Source organism: Aspergillus wentii (genome assembly GCF_001890725.1).
Source record: "Aspergillus wentii DTO 134E9 unplaced genomic scaffold ASPWEscaffold_9, whole genome shotgun sequence".
Classification (NCBI taxonomy): Eukaryota; Fungi; Ascomycota; class Eurotiomycetes; order Eurotiales; family Aspergillaceae; genus Aspergillus; species Aspergillus wentii.
Window position 1 is genome coordinate 425,497 of NW_024467840.1, and position 16,511 is coordinate 442,007.

The 16,511-nt window shown below is 49.3% G+C and overlaps 9 protein-coding genes and 2 non-coding genes across 11 annotated transcripts; 5 read left to right on the forward strand and 6 right to left on the reverse strand.

Moving 5' to 3' along the window:
• Positions 1 to 235: 235 nt before the first annotated feature.
• On the reverse strand, positions 236 to 309 carry ASPWEDRAFT_t211. The gene has a single exon. It is a non-coding gene; the product is annotated as a tRNA-Ile (tRNA).
• Positions 310 to 439: 130 nt separating this feature from the next.
• Positions 440 to 2,052, reverse strand: ASPWEDRAFT_32437 (GIY-YIG nuclease family protein; the record flags this gene model as incomplete). The annotated part of the gene is made up of 2 exons (XM_040833664.1): positions 440 to 1,656; positions 1,722 to 2,052. The coding sequence occupies 2 exons, from the start codon at positions 2,050 to 2,052 to the stop codon at positions 440 to 442; spliced, it is 1,548 nt and encodes a 515-aa protein (XP_040683914.1).
• A 901-nt stretch (positions 2,053 to 2,953) lies between these two features.
• ASPWEDRAFT_t198 lies at positions 2,954 to 3,027 on the forward strand. Its single transcript has one exon. It is a non-coding gene; the product is annotated as a tRNA-Ile (tRNA).
• A 350-nt stretch (positions 3,028 to 3,377) lies between these two features.
• ASPWEDRAFT_32438 (uncharacterized protein) lies at positions 3,378 to 3,739 on the forward strand (the record flags this gene model as incomplete). Its single annotated transcript, XM_040833665.1, has 2 exons — positions 3,378 to 3,634; positions 3,688 to 3,739. The coding sequence occupies 2 exons, from the start codon at positions 3,378 to 3,380 to the stop codon at positions 3,737 to 3,739; spliced, it is 309 nt and encodes a 102-aa protein (XP_040683915.1).
• A 1,551-nt stretch (positions 3,740 to 5,290) lies between these two features.
• Positions 5,291 to 6,542, reverse strand: ASPWEDRAFT_176909 (SMP-30/gluconolactonase/LRE family protein; the record flags this gene model as incomplete). Its single annotated transcript, XM_040831577.1, has 3 exons — positions 5,291 to 5,800; positions 5,865 to 6,339; positions 6,391 to 6,542. 3 exons carry the CDS (start codon positions 6,540 to 6,542, stop codon positions 5,291 to 5,293), a joined length of 1,137 nt encoding a protein of 378 aa, XP_040683916.1.
• A 164-nt stretch (positions 6,543 to 6,706) lies between these two features.
• ASPWEDRAFT_187669 (uncharacterized protein) lies at positions 6,707 to 7,781 on the reverse strand (the record flags this gene model as incomplete). Its single annotated transcript, XM_040832193.1, has 3 exons — positions 6,707 to 6,906; positions 6,955 to 7,660; positions 7,715 to 7,781. 3 exons carry the CDS (start codon positions 7,779 to 7,781, stop codon positions 6,738 to 6,740), a joined length of 942 nt encoding a protein of 313 aa, XP_040683917.1. The 3' UTR covers positions 6,707 to 6,737.
• Positions 7,782 to 8,031: 250 nt separating this feature from the next.
• ASPWEDRAFT_120278 (uncharacterized protein) lies at positions 8,032 to 8,993 on the forward strand (the record flags this gene model as incomplete). The annotated part of the gene is made up of 3 exons (XM_040828978.1): positions 8,032 to 8,109; positions 8,161 to 8,871; positions 8,922 to 8,993. The coding sequence occupies 3 exons, from the start codon at positions 8,032 to 8,034 to the stop codon at positions 8,991 to 8,993; spliced, it is 861 nt and encodes a 286-aa protein (XP_040683918.1).
• A 1-nt stretch (position 8,994) lies between these two features.
• On the reverse strand, positions 8,995 to 9,826 carry ASPWEDRAFT_164219 (cysteine hydrolase; the record flags this gene model as incomplete). Its single annotated transcript, XM_040829878.1, has 4 exons — positions 9,608 to 9,826; positions 9,276 to 9,546; positions 9,164 to 9,231; positions 8,995 to 9,121 (listed from the first exon to the last, which is right to left on the reverse strand). Exons 1-4 carry the CDS (start codon positions 9,796 to 9,798, stop codon positions 8,995 to 8,997), a joined length of 657 nt encoding a protein of 218 aa, XP_040683919.1. The 5' UTR covers positions 9,799 to 9,826.
• A 325-nt stretch (positions 9,827 to 10,151) lies between these two features.
• On the forward strand, positions 10,152 to 12,656 carry ASPWEDRAFT_176913 (uncharacterized protein; the record flags this gene model as incomplete). Its single annotated transcript, XM_040831578.1, has 4 exons — positions 10,152 to 10,235; positions 10,290 to 10,387; positions 10,436 to 12,438; positions 12,484 to 12,656. 4 exons carry the CDS (start codon positions 10,152 to 10,154, stop codon positions 12,654 to 12,656), a joined length of 2,358 nt encoding a protein of 785 aa, XP_040683920.1.
• An 82-nt stretch (positions 12,657 to 12,738) lies between these two features.
• Positions 12,739 to 13,368, reverse strand: ASPWEDRAFT_121384 (RraA family protein; the record flags this gene model as incomplete). Its single annotated transcript, XM_040829073.1, has 1 exon — positions 12,739 to 13,368. A coding segment is annotated over one exon (630 nt), but the record flags the coding sequence as incomplete, so codon positions are not given.
• Positions 13,369 to 13,982: 614 nt separating this feature from the next.
• Positions 13,983 to 16,451, forward strand: ASPWEDRAFT_54885 (uncharacterized protein; the record flags this gene model as incomplete). The annotated part of the gene is made up of 3 exons (XM_040838118.1): positions 13,983 to 14,066; positions 14,119 to 14,564; positions 14,618 to 16,451. The coding sequence occupies 3 exons, from the start codon at positions 13,983 to 13,985 to the stop codon at positions 16,449 to 16,451; spliced, it is 2,364 nt and encodes a 787-aa protein (XP_040683922.1).
• Between the last annotated feature and the right edge of the window lie 60 nt (positions 16,452 to 16,511).

A 16,511-nucleotide genomic window follows, 5' to 3' on the forward strand; every position in this document is an offset into this window, starting at 1 on the left:
CATGAATGCAAGAGTTAATGTAGCAAAGCTTGCAAACAGAACCGAAAGAGTAAGAAAATAGTTGAGTCAATCGAAATCAAAAGTAGTTGTTGCATTGCGAGAAATATTAACACCATCAAAGAATCACCACCAGCGACAAGAGTAAAATAGCACCAACAAAAATCAAACGCAATCCAAACAGCACTGGAGCCCCAAGACAGCCTGAGATAGGCCAATAAAGCAAAAAGACAAAAAATGGTCCCGACGAGGGTCGAACTCGCGACCTTGGCGTTATTAGCACCACGCTCTAACCGACTGAGCTACAGGACCTGATTGGTTGAAAGACTTTGATGTTCTATGCTACATCACACAGCAATATACGCAACGCCCTCGTTGCTTTGAGACATCAACACATAGAAGATTTTTGTATGAATGAAACGATCGACTTGGCTGTGGTCAATTAGTTGTGACTTTTCCGTCGCTTTGTACCAGACCTTGGCCGTTCTGGTGTCAAGAATTTCGGATCCATTTCTGTCTTTGAGGCGCCGGGTGTCGAAGATTTGGGGGTGTTTTGCGTCTCGGGGACATCGTCGATAAGTTCACTTATGCTTCTTGATCGTGTTATAGACGGCGACATGTCCTGGTCACTGAGAACTTCCAATTTGGCTGGTGTAGGTGATACTGAAACCTTCCTAGTAGATTGTCTGCCAGGCGTTTGGGGTTTCGTTGGGCCTCTCGCCGATTGACTTTTTTCAAACAGAGACAACGTTTTCCAGAGGCGAAAAAAGGTGATAAAAGGTGGCAAGAATATCAAAATAGAAGCCCTTTCCCACGTAATGAGCAGAGCAACAATGGGCATAGCAACAGAATACACAAAGAGTGCAACAAGATGAACTTTCGGATCGCAGATAAATGTCCATATGAATGCCACATTTCTCCATATGCATAACAGCTCGTAATAAAATTTGTCCCAACGCGTAGGTTCAGTCCATGCTTGCAGGCGCAACCGGAGACACGCCTGGCATGAGCTAGTTCTGACCTCTGCCGCATCTTGACATTCGGCCTTAGGACATCTGTATCTGTGGTTATCAAATCCTTCCCCTCCTAGAATCTTGAGCCTTTCAGCCCAGAAGGGAGAAAGGTTGATATTCTCGTCATAAGGGCTATGTTCTTTCATCCAGCGAGCCCAGAAGCGAAGGACATCGAGTCCCATGTCCTTCTCACCGAGAAAGTATTCTTTATGCGCCGTGCCACAAAGACATTCAAAATTGTATTTCAAATTCGTTAGTTCGGTGTGTGCTATCTTCTCCAGGTGGACGTATGCTCGAGTTCCGCCGTTGGATGGTATCTTATGCAACTTCCAAGTGGCTTTGCAATTACTTCGATGCCATGCCTGCCGAGATTTCCAGTCGTTTGTCTGGCCGATTTTGAAATGAGGGGCTTTTCCATCGGGGTCTGCAAATACATAAACATGTCCCGGTTTCTCCTCCGTATAAAATCTATCTGCCTCCGTGATGATGTCTTTGATTTCGCTTTCCAATTCCTCTATCGTCAGCGGTGGTGAGGGAGTTGGTGAATTTCTCAAAGGCGTGCCACCTTTTTTGGCACTCTTCCGGGAAGAATTCCCATTCAAGGGGCTGGGGGATGGAGAGGGGGGTTGGGGTGCCGTGCAGGATTCTGTAGCAGCATTTGATTAGAATCGCACACGACATATGAAGCCGAAATAGCTAAGCCAAACTTACCATCATCATCGGGTTCATCGTCGGACTTTGTCAGATCAATAGTTTCATTCTCGCCATTCTCGGGCGAGGGAGATTCACTACGCCGAGTGTTTTTGGCTCGTGGCTTCGCTGCACGCTTCTCTGGGGGACAGGGCGACTCATTATATTGATCGATAAAGCCGGAAACTCGCTTCACGTCTGAGCGGTTATCAGTTTGAGGGGAGGATTCGACAGAATCAGATGTGTCATCCTTGAGATCAGGTGGGTCACGAGGCACCGACTCCCGCGATGATCTTTCACTCTGTGATAAAGGAGTGGAAGATCGACTGGTCCTTGTGCTTCTCCTCGACATGGTGTTAACGCTGGGCGATTTGCTGTGGCGCATAAAATACAGCGAGCCAAACCAGAGTTTCCAGGGCGACAAAGCAGAATTTATGCAAGTTGGACAAGACAATATGCCACGAGGCTGGAAGGAAAATACAAGGGCATTGTACACAGCCCAGATACCTTCCCATACTGGCTAGATGCAGCGAACGTACTCCGCAATGAACATGTCGTTATCAGCGGCCAACATAGACTAAGGCATATAATCCCTGCGAGAAGCTGCAGTAGTTCAAACACATGGTCAGCCTTTCATCCGAACGAACTGGAATTTGTGTAGTCAACTAAGCCACCCGCTGAACCCGCCGCAGCTAATGCAATTGCATCGCCTCATATTCCGGGTTTAATGCAGGGGTTGGCGCTTAGATGCGTTATTTCTGTAGAGCTTGGGTGTTTGGCTGATTTTTGTAGGCTCTTATCGTGACTGCCTATAATCCTGGTCAGGCTGTCGGAAACATGGAGCATTTGGATATCACCACGATTCATAGCTGATGCTGCCGCAGGAGCTGTGGCTTGTGCAGGCAGCGATCAGGCTGGATGAGTTTAGTTGGAAGTGGCAGTGAAAGTAGTTGAATTTATCCATGACAAACTGAACGACCCTAGGACCCATAGGCAAGCCAAAATATATAACGCAGTGTGCAGCAAAAAAGTTGCCTGTGGACGAGGGACTGATGGACAGGAGAAGATGCAATCCAGCAGATCATGTGCTGTCATGTGCCTGATATACTAGTCTAACCCAAAACAGCGAAAGTAGAAGCTGCAGTGGACTGTACGAGTACTGCTTGTTCATGATAAGGCGTGATCTACAGCAAAATCAGAACAAAACTACATTCCAATCAAGAGTCTCTATCCTGCTCATTCTTTCAACAACAGGTCCTGTAGCTCAGTCGGTTAGAGCGTGGTGCTAATAACGCCAAGGTCGCGAGTTCGACCCTCGTCGGGACCATTTTTTTGTCGATTCTTCGTCTGCTCTGAAGCAATTGTGTGTGGATTATTCTTTTTGCTCCGCTTGGTAGATGTGGAGTAGCGGGCGGGAATGTGACGTATTGAATGGGGGCGCCGGCCGCTGCCAACCGAAACCTGAATGCCAGAATGACTAGACTCTGGAAGACTAAAGAAAGATATGGATGTCTGAACTGAATGAATCAAATGGATATCAATATCAACAGTGAAGCATAAACCAATAATGAATCACACGTAACGATCGGGCCTCCTCCGATCACCCTGTACTCCTCATTTGTGCATACTGCATAAGGTATAATAGGCATGGCATCGTGTTTGCGCTCAATGGATGGAATGACAGTGGCAGCTGCCGAGCTGGCTGATTTATCGATCTGGACACACTCCATTATTATATGCGACATAACCACCGGCACTGGGCAGACCAACCATTACATCACAGTGCAAATGCAGCAGTCGCAGGCCTCGTCACCGCAATCACAGCCAAAGCATGGTTTCGAGACGGACTTGATGGGCTTTTTAATAGAGGAACCGGACCCGGAGTCGGGAAGGGTAAAGTTGACGGGCGAGGAGATGGAGCTGGCTGCCATTTTGTAAGGGGTGTGAATTCGTGGTTGACTGATGATCGAGTTGCTGATCCGGTTAGTACTCGTATGGCAGAAGACAGGATGCAGATCACTGTCGAGGTCAATGGGTAGGGAATGACTTACTATCGAGTATATGGTATAATGGATGAGGGATGGTAAGTTAGCAAGATGGATGTTGAGAAGAAGTCGGTCTGGAGGTGAAGCCCAACTGGCGACTGCTACATAAGGCCAGGCAGCGAATCTTGGCGTTACATGGGGAAGCCAAGACCGCCTGTTAGCCCTATGTTGCCCCGGATGGTCACCAGTGAACAACACTCTCCTAGAATTAATCGATCCTCAGGAGGAATCTATAAGACTTTAGTTCACAAATCTCTCTCATTACTTTGAAGCATAGTATTCATGATTAATTTATGAACCCACAGAACGCAGACTACATATGCTGCGAGGCAGAATTCTGCTTGCAGATGACGGCAAAGCGTTTCCGACCACAATAGGCCATGCTATCTATACTTTCCATGTCAAGAGAAGTGATAAAACACCAAAAGCAAAAAAAAAAAAGAAAGAAAGAAAAACATACAACAGCAGGGATTCGCTGGTGGTCACCCACCCAACTACTAACCTGCCGGCGTGTGGCTTAAGTACGGCTGAGCGGACGGGAAGCCCTGTTCTCCACACCCTGTGGTCGTATGTACTATGTTTTTAACAGCTGGAACATATATAGAAGAAAAATAAAAAGCGTCAGTGCCTGGTGGTTAGAGGCCAGGCCACTTTAGTCGCACCATTTGGGGCAATTTGGGCGAGTACAGTATAGATATTCTGAGTGCTTTTGACGCTGTGTTCTGAAGAATCTTGACCATCGATTCTTTGGATTATACACAGTTGCAGAGATAGATGGGAAGAGAGGATGGAACTACTTGATGAGCAAGGGAAGAGGGACATTGAGCAGGTTATGAACCGGAGTCGTGAGCATATGAGATAGAGCTCTGGCATGGAAGCCAGATGAGGTATACTTGGTCATCAGGAGAGAACTATGCACAAAATCCAGTCTATCTGGTATGTGTGCCTGTAGATGATCACCAACTATAGTCCGAGCCGACATGATACAAGAAGTGGTGACACTGCATGTTGTATATAAAGTAAGGATTCAGACTTCATCATGCATAAGTGAATCTGGAAAGTGAGTGATACTGCGTTGCAGTAAACTACATCTAAAGGCTGGCCATATATCATCATGTACTTCAGTTATACAAAGGACAGGTATACAAGGAATAAGGCCAACATCGTACAGATCAATCATCCGAATAGTACCCTTCAAGTCACCAGAAATAACAAGCCTCGAAGATAAAGAAGCTATATAAACCCAATCCATTCATCCCATATTCACCACAAACCAAAAACAAGAAAAGTCACTACATCCCGCACAATAATCTCCCACGATTTCCGTGTGGTTGAAGGGGATACAGTCCCGCAGACATTCATCCCGTAGTTGATTCACTGGGTTTGAGAGGAGAGATGCCGTTGCAGAAGCTGGTTAGTTTCTATCCTGTTGAAGCGTTTGAAGATGCTATTCGCGATATGGAGGGTGCGAGGGCCTTTAAGCTGTTCTTGTCTGGTAGTCACCTACCCTATACAGATCCTATATCATATACAGATAGATAGATACTACCACTCTCTATCCAATCGCTGCTGAATATTCTTAACATGCCACACCCCTCCCCTCCCCACAATCCACAATTCATGTTCCCCAAACGCCAAATTCACAGCGACATTCTTCCCCCCTCCAACACGAATACTCCCCAACACAAACCCCGTCACTGGATCAATCACATCAACTCCGTCCCCTGACCCTGCAAAAAGCCACCCACCCCTCGACACACGCAATCCATCATAAAAATATGACACCGGGCTGGCGAGGAGGCGTTTATTCGATAACACCGCGCCAGAGGAGACATCGAATGCCCACACCTCGCGCTTCCCGTATGGGTTTTTGGCGCTGGGTCGGAATTCAGACACGCCTGTGTCGGGGATGTAGACGGTTTGACTGTCAGGGGAGATGGCGATGCCGTTTGTGTTGCCGGTTGTGGTGTGGACGAGTTTTGTTTGGAGGGTGGTTGAGTTGATGTAGTAGATGGATGGGTTGGTGGGGGGTGTATACGGTATGATACCGCGGCCCTGCACCAGTCAGTCAGTAATCCATATCAAGTTAGACGAAGATAGAAGAGAAGAGAAGGCATACCCAACCAGACCTGAAATCAGTAACCCAAAACCCTCCCTCCCTGTCAATTTCCAAATCGTTAAACCCCATAAACGGCTGACCCAGGAAATTATTCACCACCGTCTCCCTCTTCAGCGAGACTGAATCAATCCTCGCAACATACCCACTCTCACTCTCACTACCGTCCGTAACAACATATATCTGTCCATCGTAATGGACGCACCCGTGCGCATTCACCGTGGGGGGAGATGTAGTTATCTTTTGGAGAGTGTTCGTCTCGACATCAAGTAGATACTGCCAGGTGTGAGTCCCGTTCTCGCCACCCGGGGGACCCCATTCGACGAAGAAGAGCTGCTTGGTGGAGGGGATGTAGCAGGGTGCTTCGTGGGATTGGTAGGGGAGATGTTGGACGTGTTCGATGGTAGCGTTGGGGCCGATTATGGAAAGGAAATCGGGGGTGTAGGCGACGAAGTCGGTTGTGTTTAGGTATGTTAATCTGTATACTTAGTATGTGTAGACTGGATATAAGTGGTATACGGGGGCGTACGTCTCTTGAAGAACAGGATCAGAAACAGTTGCTGTCCACGGCGCATCGAAGATTGTCCGGTTGAAAGTGCCGGGGAGAGAGGCAAAGGCAGTCAAAGAGAGCCAGGCCCATTTGGCAGGGCTGGTCCATGGGAGGGGATTCAGATAGTTCATCTTGTTGGTGTTCATGTCCTATACAGGTAACAGTGGCCTGAGGCTATATATACCCGATAGAGTAACCGGGTCTCTCCACCGGAACGATCCATCTACACCACATTCTAAGCGACGTACATGGATTCTTGCTAATTCCCCGCTTCATTTGCGGGGAAGTTGATCCTATTGACACTAGCTATACATGATGCATGACAGTCACCAATCATACAAATCCCGTGGATTCTCAACCATCAGCAAATTCCACTCTTCATCCGACAACCACGACCGCAAACTCCTCAACCAGGCTAGATCATCCACTTTCAAATACGGAGTCTCCCGGATTGCCTCTTCGTGGGTTCGCACTTTCATGTGTGGTGTGTGTGGCCTTTGCACTTAGCACTCTATACAAATAAAATAGATAGGATAGACATACCAATCACTCCCCCACAGAACCTGTCTCGGATTTGCATTGAAGAATGCCCTCACGAGCAGCTTCAAATCCTCATATCCACCTGCCAATGTACTCACCCGATACGGGGCACTCACTTTGACATATAGCCGTCCTGCCTTGACCAATTCGATAATCTCCCTGAAGCCAGTCTGTCGCGATACATCGCCCTCACATTCAGGGGGGAGCATACTCGCCCCCTTGAGCAGGGCAAAGTGATCAGTCACCAGCTTAACACCCCCAGAGACAAGAACCTCCTCCAGAAACGGCTTCAACTCAGCCCAGAATTCACAATGTGGATGCGTAAACGCCATACTCCACCCCGGACAATACCTGTTCAGCACAGCCGCATGTTCACGCAGCGCTGTCTTCTGTAACTCCACATCGTGAAAGGCTTTGTACTTGTACAGATTGACTCTTATCCCTCGAATCCCCGCGTCGTGCATCTCTCTCAACTCATCGCCTGTCACTGTGGCCGGGTCAATCACTCCAATTGCCTTCGTGCTGCTTTCCTTTTTATTGGATAGCTCTGCGACGAACGACTTGAGTGAGGTGCAGTCAGCCCCGTAGGACAGGCCATGCGTGAGGACGGAATTCGTGATGCCGACGCGTTTTTTGAATTCGAGGAATTGGGCGATTGTGGCTGGGGGTGGGGTTAGATGGCGATCTGGTGCGTAGGCGAATTTAGAAGCTACCATATATTAGTATTTATTGTATCTTGAATGTGTAGATGAGGAGGTGTTACGGTCGAAAATGTGGTGGTGGACGTCCCAGCCGCCGTTGGGGAAGAGGTCAAGATCGGTGACTGTCATTGTGATGTGATGATAGAGTGGATAGTGATAGTGATAGTGATGTAGATGATATAATAATGTCTGATAAACTGCTTTATCGTTTATCCAGTTCAATTACCCCGTAGACGGATCGTCATCTCCGCCGGAGTGCTCCGGCTCCATTTTTCGGACTGCAGTCGGAGCAACCCAGACCTATCTATATGCATGATGATATTATACATACATATACATATACATATGAATAATAGGTAACGTAGTTGATACAATCGAAATGACAACCAAACAAGTCTCCCCCTGGCAATCCATCCTCGCTGGCGGCGCAGCAGGCGGATTCGAGTCTCTCCTTACTGTACCCACCCAATAACTTCATCTCCTATAACAAAGTATACTGACTACTTAGTATCCAACAGAATACCTCAAAACCCGCCAACAACTCCTAAAAACGCACTCCACCGGCCCCCTCACCCTCCTCACAACCACCATCCGCACACATGGCCTCTCCCACCTCTACACAGGCAGCATGGCGTTTTGCGTCTCGAATGCGTCGAAATCCGGGATCCGCTTCTTCGCATTCGATACAGTGCGCAAGGTGATGCCGGTAGACGGGAACGGAAAGGTGACGTCTCTCGGAAACCTAGTCGCAGGCATGATGGCCGGTGTCGCGGAGAGTGTGGCTATCGTGACGCCGGGCGAGACGCTCAAGACGAAAATTATCGATGATCGAGCCGGAGCGAGATGCTATAAATCTGCTACACATGCCATCCGGTGCATTATCAGCCAGGAGGATGTGAGGGGGTTATACCGGGGCGTGGTGCCAGTGACGCTCAAGCAATCGTCCAACGCGATGGTGCGGTTTACAAGCTACAGTTTCTTCCTGGGGCAGTTGGATAGCTTCAGCCAGTCTGGTGTGAATACGGCCATCGCAGGTGCGATGGCAGGCGTGGTGACGGTGTATATGACGATGCCGTTTGACGCGGTCAAAACCCGACTCCAGGCGATTGGGGGATATACCAAGTATACAGGGTCAGTGGATTGCGTGAGGTCAGTTATGAAGAATGAGGGCATTTCTGCATTGTGGAGAGGGACAACGCCGAGGTTGGCGAGGTTGAGTGTGAGTGTCTTTTCTTTATTGAGGATGAAGATGAAGCTAATGAGAGGTAGATATCTGGTGGGGTGAGTTTTACGATATATGAGAAGGTGACTCAGTGGACAAGTAGATGGAGTGTATTATAGATTAAAGAGCATTAATGGCCTGGTTGAGGGAAATGACTTTGACAGGCATTTTGGGCAGAATCTTCTCCAGGATAAAGTCGTTGATTTCAGAGTCTTTTGGTTCGATCGTATTGTCGGATATCACGTATCTACTCATTAGCATCTCTAGAAGATAGAAACAGAAGACTTACACGTTATAATCCAAATCAAACAACCGATACGCAGTGCTGAGAACAACGCCAGACGTTCGTATCCCGGACTACTCATTAGCATACCTCATAGCATAGGACAAGTGATAAATACCAGTATAACAGTATCCACCTTCTGCGTCCTCAAGATCTCCTCGAGCGAATTGCCATCACCCGCATAATACCTCGACTTCCTCAACACCACGTCCTCCTCCAACGGCTCAAAGGCCGAATACACCTGACTCTCCGGACTGTCGGCAGTCAAATTCCCAAATGCAGACGCGAAGTGCCAGAAGGGAATGTCTTCCGATACTTCTGGGCGGAGAGAGTTGGAGTAGTAGATGCGGGTGTAGATGCTTAATGGGGGTGGTTCTTGTTTGTGTACTCTATATATATATAAGTATAAATATATAAATATATTTATATAATGATGATGAAGGAACTCACACACTAATCCATTTTTCCACATTGGAAATCCACTTTTTACCGGGTTCGGTATGCTCGACGGACGAGACCAACACGTCAATCAGGTCCAGGTTGAGCACTGCATAGTGTTCGCCAAAGTGTGGAGAGTGGCTCAGGGGGATGTTGCATGCTGCAGTAGCAATTAAGCCTAGAAGAATAAATAGTCGAAACATGGTGAATCTGAAAAAGTGAATATCTGAGGTGAATATAGAATGATGAAATGAAGGTGGGAGGAGAGGATCAGAGGTTTATATGTCGGCGATGATGCAATGACTCGATCATCCGTTTCTGGTTCATCATCAATCGTATTATTCATATAATATCCAATATGCATAATATATCAATAAATATAAAATAGAATATGCCAATTGTATGCAAGTATGAATGCGGGGAAATTCTTCCTTGTAAGGCTTGACAACCGAATATCTCCACATTCTCCCCACAACCTCATCTCTTCTCATCTCTTTCTCTCTCTTCCTCTTCTATATCTATTTTATATATTGACCCCATATAATATATTGAATAGATGGTCACCCCCGAAGAATCGGCTTCCCAGCCCCCCAAAAAAGTCCGCCTGGCCTGTCGTCGATGTCGCCAGAAACGCGTCAAAGTGTGTCTTTCTTGATCATCCCTATCTGAATGAATACAATTGCTAACTTATCAGTGTGATGGAGGCATTCCAGCATGCGGGAATTGTGCGCGAGCCAAGGTGCCCTGCGTCGACGTGGACGGTCGCAATAATGACATGTCGCTGCCGCGCGAGTGAGTGAATTGCCGAGGATAATTCTTAGACTCAGACTGACATGACAGTTTCATCGCGAGTTGCTGCGCGCGCATTAAATGGCTTCAGGCGCAGATTCAACTGCTGGATTCTGAGTTCGACCTGTCCAAGGGTCCGCCGGTTAACATGGATCATCTGGAGAGGTTGTCGTCGCATTGTAGTGCGACTGTAGTGGAGGAGGCTGCGTCTGTCGCGAAACCCACAGCAGAGGGAACGGTCGATCTGACTGCGGAGAATCCAGCGAAACGATCGCATGCGTCTATGGAAGAGTCTGAAGCTGAACGGCCTCTTTCTGTCGAGGCGCGGTCGGTGGCTATCGATCTGGGCATGCTGTCGTTGCATTCCGACTCGCGACAGAAGCACTATCTCGGCTCTTCGTCTGGATTGCTATTTACCAATCTCATCGGGGTGGATAGTGAGGGTCAGGCGTCGAGTCCTGTCTCGTCCAGCTCGACTAGCACTGCGCATCCCCGTCGGTTGGCGCCTTTACGGCCTCCTTCGGGGGAGTCATACCAGTCTCTCTACGCCAGACTGGGAAAGGAATTGCCATCGCCAGAGGATGCGGGGTTGCTTTTTGGAATTTACTTTCAGGATATTCATATCGATCACCCGTTTCTGCATCCTGCTTCGCTGGTTAATGCCTACCAGGCACTGTATAGATGCACCCAGCATGGGTTCAATGGAAGAGTTGATCGGCATGGATGGATTCATGGCACTCGTCCCTTTCCGTATAATGGCAAGTTCGACCTCATAGCAGGAACAGAGACGACTCCTATATCCATCTTCACGGCAGTGTTTCATGTCTTTCTCGCTTTGTCACTAGCAGCAACTATACTGACAAGAAAGAAAAACTACGATCATTCCCCGTCTCGACTGTATCGAATGGCCATGTCAGCGGCATCGGATTGTTTCTCGAGTGTGTCCGTCCCAGCTCTGCAGGGAATATTGCTGCTGGCTGTTCAGTCTACCATCGGACCGGCTGGTCTTAATATCTGGACTCTCATACACATTGCCATGTCGCATTGTATTGATCTAGGTCTTCATCGCGAACCTAGTGACCCATCAGACCTCTCCCCGACTTCTCTTGCTATCCGCCGATACATCTTCTACACCGTCTACTCATTAGACCGATCCATCGCAACAATCCAAGGCCGTCCATTAGGAATCCGCGATGAAACATTTGATGTCCGAATGCCAACGTTAGACGACATCATCAACGACCCGTTAATCGTCACCGAGAACGAGCTCGAAATTCGCGCACCACTGCAGAAACATCTAGCCTTGTCTATCTGTCGCTTCCAACTCGACCAGTACATTTCTGAAATCAAACTCCTATTCTACCACCTGCCCACACGAGGCCGTCCCTTTGTCTGGCCTACAGATCTAGCCAGCATCCAAGAGCGGATTAAATCAGACCTCGACCAGTGGCTAGCTGATACGTCGAGGATCATCCCCGCCCCGGAAATAGACGAAGAGTCTGTGCTTTCGCACTGCGAGAAACTAAAACTCGAACTAGCATACCACGCAGCTATTGCTTTGCTCTTCCAACCATCACAAGTCTTCCGATCACCCACTCAGCACGCTCTATCACTATGCTACCACAGCTCCAGCCAGCGACTGCGTATATACAGCTACCTCGACACTGGGGAAATGCTCTACTACAGCTGGCGCAATATCCACGGCATATTTTCATCCGGCGCCACGATCGTATATTGCTTCTGGGCATCTCGCGAGCTCCAAACCAGCGTCCCTTTTGCGGAGGCATTGCGCGATTTACGAACCTGTTCTAATCTGCTGAGTATAGGGGGTCAGTGGTGGCCTTCTGTACGGAGTGGAAAGGATAGTTTTGATAAGATTGTAGACCTTACTATTAAACAACTCAGTCAGCGACAGGTTCTGTCTACGTCTTCTTCACCTCCCCCGCGGAGACGCGCTTTGGGGACGTCTCATCCGAACGACCAGTCCGTACTGACTAGGGCTGAGAATGAGGATATAGTTGTGGGTGAAGAGGGGATAGATCTTTCATTCCAAGGTATGCATATCCATGTCAAGTATAACTGATCTAACTGTTCAATAGCAGGATGGCCTCAATCATCATTCGTCGGCGACTTTAATCCCTCCATCGTCCCTTATGATACCTTTTACTCTGACGGATCCGAAGTCCCGGCAATCGATTCCGCCATGCAGAGCTTTCTGGCTGAATATTTGCATGGAGACTGGGGATGGGATCCGTTTTCGGGGTCTGTATGACCTGGTCAGGTATGTACAATAGCATAGATTGGATGGAGTAGGCGTCAATTCAGTGTATAATTCTTCTATAATACATTTTTATCTATCTTCTCAACCTCTTAATGGTAGGCCCCATCTCCTCCCCCCTCTCCAAACACATCCTTGTCTCTTCATCAATCTCATATCGCTCCCGACACAGCCGCACACACTCCTCCACCTTGTCAACAGGAACAGACACAACCCCATTCGCATCACCAACAATATAATCCCCCGGATTCACAAGCACCTCACCACCCTCCGTCTCCTCATTCACATACGTAACTGGCACATTCAACTCCGCCGACCTCGTAAACCCATTCGAACCGAGAATACTCACCCCCCTCGCAAACAACCCCATCCCCAATTCTCTATGCTCGGCGATGTCCCTAAACCGGCCGTCGATGATGACGCCCGCCGCGCCGAGCTTCTGCGCTCGCATGCTCATCAACCCGCCCCAGCATGCACTAATCAACCCCTTCGGCTGCGACACAAACACAATGCTGTCTTTCGGAATCGAGTCTGCGAAGTGGATTGGTGGTGTGGGCGATGTCTTGTCGGACGCTGCTACCATCCGCACCGTGTATGCTTGTCCGAAGATCTTCGAGCCAGGCGCCATGTACCCTGGGGAATACATTTTTAGGCCGGAGAGAAACCCGCCTTGCAGGACGTGGAGTTTGACGAGGGCGTCTCCGATCTGGTTGGATTAATGGTATTAGTTTGATATTTATGTAAGATGTGGATTGGATGGGAACGAACGTCGCAAGATGCGAAGCCTCGAAGGGCGCGGATGAGTTTTGATTTTGTGGCCATTGTTTGTATACGGAGTAGGTAGTTGATGGTATTCACAACACAATTGAATAACACAACAACGATGACAATATCAGAATAGAATGAGAACAGATATCCTCGGTACTTTACCCCCAACATCTTACAGAACAACAAATCCCTCAATTTCAATTTGTCTGGACTCCTCCGGTCTTCTGATCACTGCTGCTTTCCCCACCCGGACTACTCCGTCTGCGCATCGCGGAGCTATCCAGAAATCCTCCACGATCAACGCCATCGAATCATCCTCGTTTTATTTGCTCAAGACAGTTGCTAATGTGAGATGCAGGCGGATATTTGCCGATTGTCGGGCTCAATAATTTGATTCGGGGGATTGGGCCCGAGTTTCGCTGGGAGTTTACTCGGTCTTGGTCTAGTGGGGATGTTTTAATTGTTTTTGAGATTGGGGGTGATTTCTGTTTCTTTTTCTTCAATTGACTTACTACATTGATTGTTTGATTGTCATGAAGACAGGATAGCAAGATGCAGCGATTTCTTCCTCGATTGCCGCAGACGGCGAGAGTTCACTGTTTGAGCAGCACTCGACAATTCGCAACACACAGCCCGGTAAGCACATCTTCATCTTCAAAATGATAAACATCTTTCTAACGGCGTCAAGTCAGCAGTAAACTACACCACCCAACTCCAAAACCTCACCACCCTCAAAGCCGGCTCCTCACGCCCCCTAACCCTCACCGAGAAACTCCTCTACAGCCACCTCATCATCGACACCACCAGTAACACATGGAACCTGAACACCATCGAACGCGGCAAGACAATCCTCGAGCTCCGCCCCGACCGCGTCGCCTGCCACGATGCAACGGCCACCATGGCGCTGCTGCAATTCATCAGCGCGGGTCTCCCGCGCGTCGCGGTCCCTACCACCGTGCATAGTGATCATTTGATTATCTCGGAAAAGGGCGCGGAGGAGGATATGCGGCGTGCGGTGGGGGAGCACTCGGAGGTGTATGATTTTCTGAGTAGTGCGTCGAGGAAATATGGCATTGGGTTTTGGAGGCCGGGGTCGGGGATTATTCATACGGTTATTTTTGAGAATTATGCGGTGTGAGTATCTCATCTGTTCTGGCTTTGGGTTAGATTGACTGACTGTGATGAAGGCCAGGGGGGTTGATTATTGGGACGGATTCGCATACGCCTAACGCCGGTGGAATGGGCATGTTGGGGATTGGCGTTGGTGGTTCTGATGCCGTCGACGCCATGTCTGGGATGCCGTGGGAGCTTGTCGCGCCAAAGGTTGTTGGTGTTCGATTGACTGGCCAGCTGAACGGATGGACATCAACCAAGGATATCATCTGCAAACTGGCTGGGATACTGTCTGTGTCAGGTGGAAAAGGTCGAGTGATTGAATTCTTTGGCCCCGGGACAGAAACACTCGGGGCAACAGCCATGGCGACGATCTGCAATATGTCTGCAGAGATCGGGTCGACGTCATGTATCTTCCCATACTCAGAGGCGATGGCGAGATATCTCACTGCGACGAAGCGCGCGCATGCTGCTGAAGCTGCGGGTGGTGTGAAGGATGTTCTGCTCACGGCTGATGAGGGCTCGGATGCGTACTATGACCAGGTTATCGAGATTAATCTCAGCACGCTCGAACCGCATGTCAACGGCCCGTATACGCCTGATCTCGCGCATCCTATTTCCCAGCTCAAGACGGCTGTGTCGGAGAGTGACTGGCCGGCTGAGATCAGCCATGCGATGGTGGGCAGCTGCACGAACAGCTCGTATGAAGATCTCGACAAGGCGCGACAGCTCGTCACCCAGGCTCGGTCTGCTGGATTGGATAAATTCAAAACACCCTTCCTTCTGACGCCGGGCAGTGAGCGGATTCGCGCTACCGCTGAAGCAGACGGTATCCTGCAGGACCTGCGAGATGCCGGTGCCGTCGTGCTCAGCAGCTCGTGTGGTCCTTGTGTCGGATCGTGGGATAGAAAAGACGTCGACGTCCGAGGCAAGGAGAAGAATTCCGTCATCTCCAGCTTCAACCGCAACTTTGTCGGTCGTCATGATAGCAACCCTGCCACGCACTCTTTCGTGACATCCCCCGAACTCGTCGTCGCCTTTGCCTACTCCGGTCGTCTGGACTTCAATCCCCTGACCGACACCGTCCCTGTCGACGGCCAGGAAGACTTCAAATTCATTCCTCCCACCAGCAACGAGCTCCCAACCGGCTTCGAAGCCGGCGCCGAAACCTTCCAAACACCACCCGACGATGGCGCCTCTCTCTCCGTCCTCATCGACCCTCACTCAGACCGTCTGCAACTCCTCACCCCCTTCCCACCCTGGCAACCAAACTCCACAACCGACATGCACCTCCTCATCAAAGTCCAAGGAAAATGCACAACAGACCACATCTCCCCCGCGGGACCATGGTACAAATACCGCGGCCACCTCGAAAACATCTCCAACAACATGCTGACAACAGCCACAAACGCCTTCCTACCCCCCAAAAACCCCCAGCTCCTAGGCCACACCACAAACCCCCGCACCGCACAACTGCAAGTCGTCCCCGAAGCCGCGCGCGATCTCCAGGCAAACGGAATCCGCTGGTGCATCGTCGGCGACCATAACTACGGCGAGGGGAGTTCGCGCGAACACGCAGCCCTCGAACCGCGTTTCCTCGGCGGTGTGGCTGTCATTGCGCGCTCGTTTGCTCGTATCCATGAGACGAATTTGAAGAAACAGGGCATGCTGCCGCTGACGTTTGACGATGTTGCTGATTATGACCGGATCTGTGAGGGTGATCGGATTACGCTTCGTGGGGTGGAAGAGGGCGAGTTTCAGCCGGGAAAGCAGGTTACGATGGTTGTTACTCCTATTAAGGGAGAGGTTTGGGAAGCGCAGTTGAATCATAGTTACCATGCTGGGCAGATTAAGTGGTTGAGGGCTGGGAGTGCGTTGAATCATATCAAGGCTACTGCTCTTTCATGATTGATTAGTTGATGGAGTTAGGGTTGATTGGAGTTATGGAGTGATTTATATCAATTTATC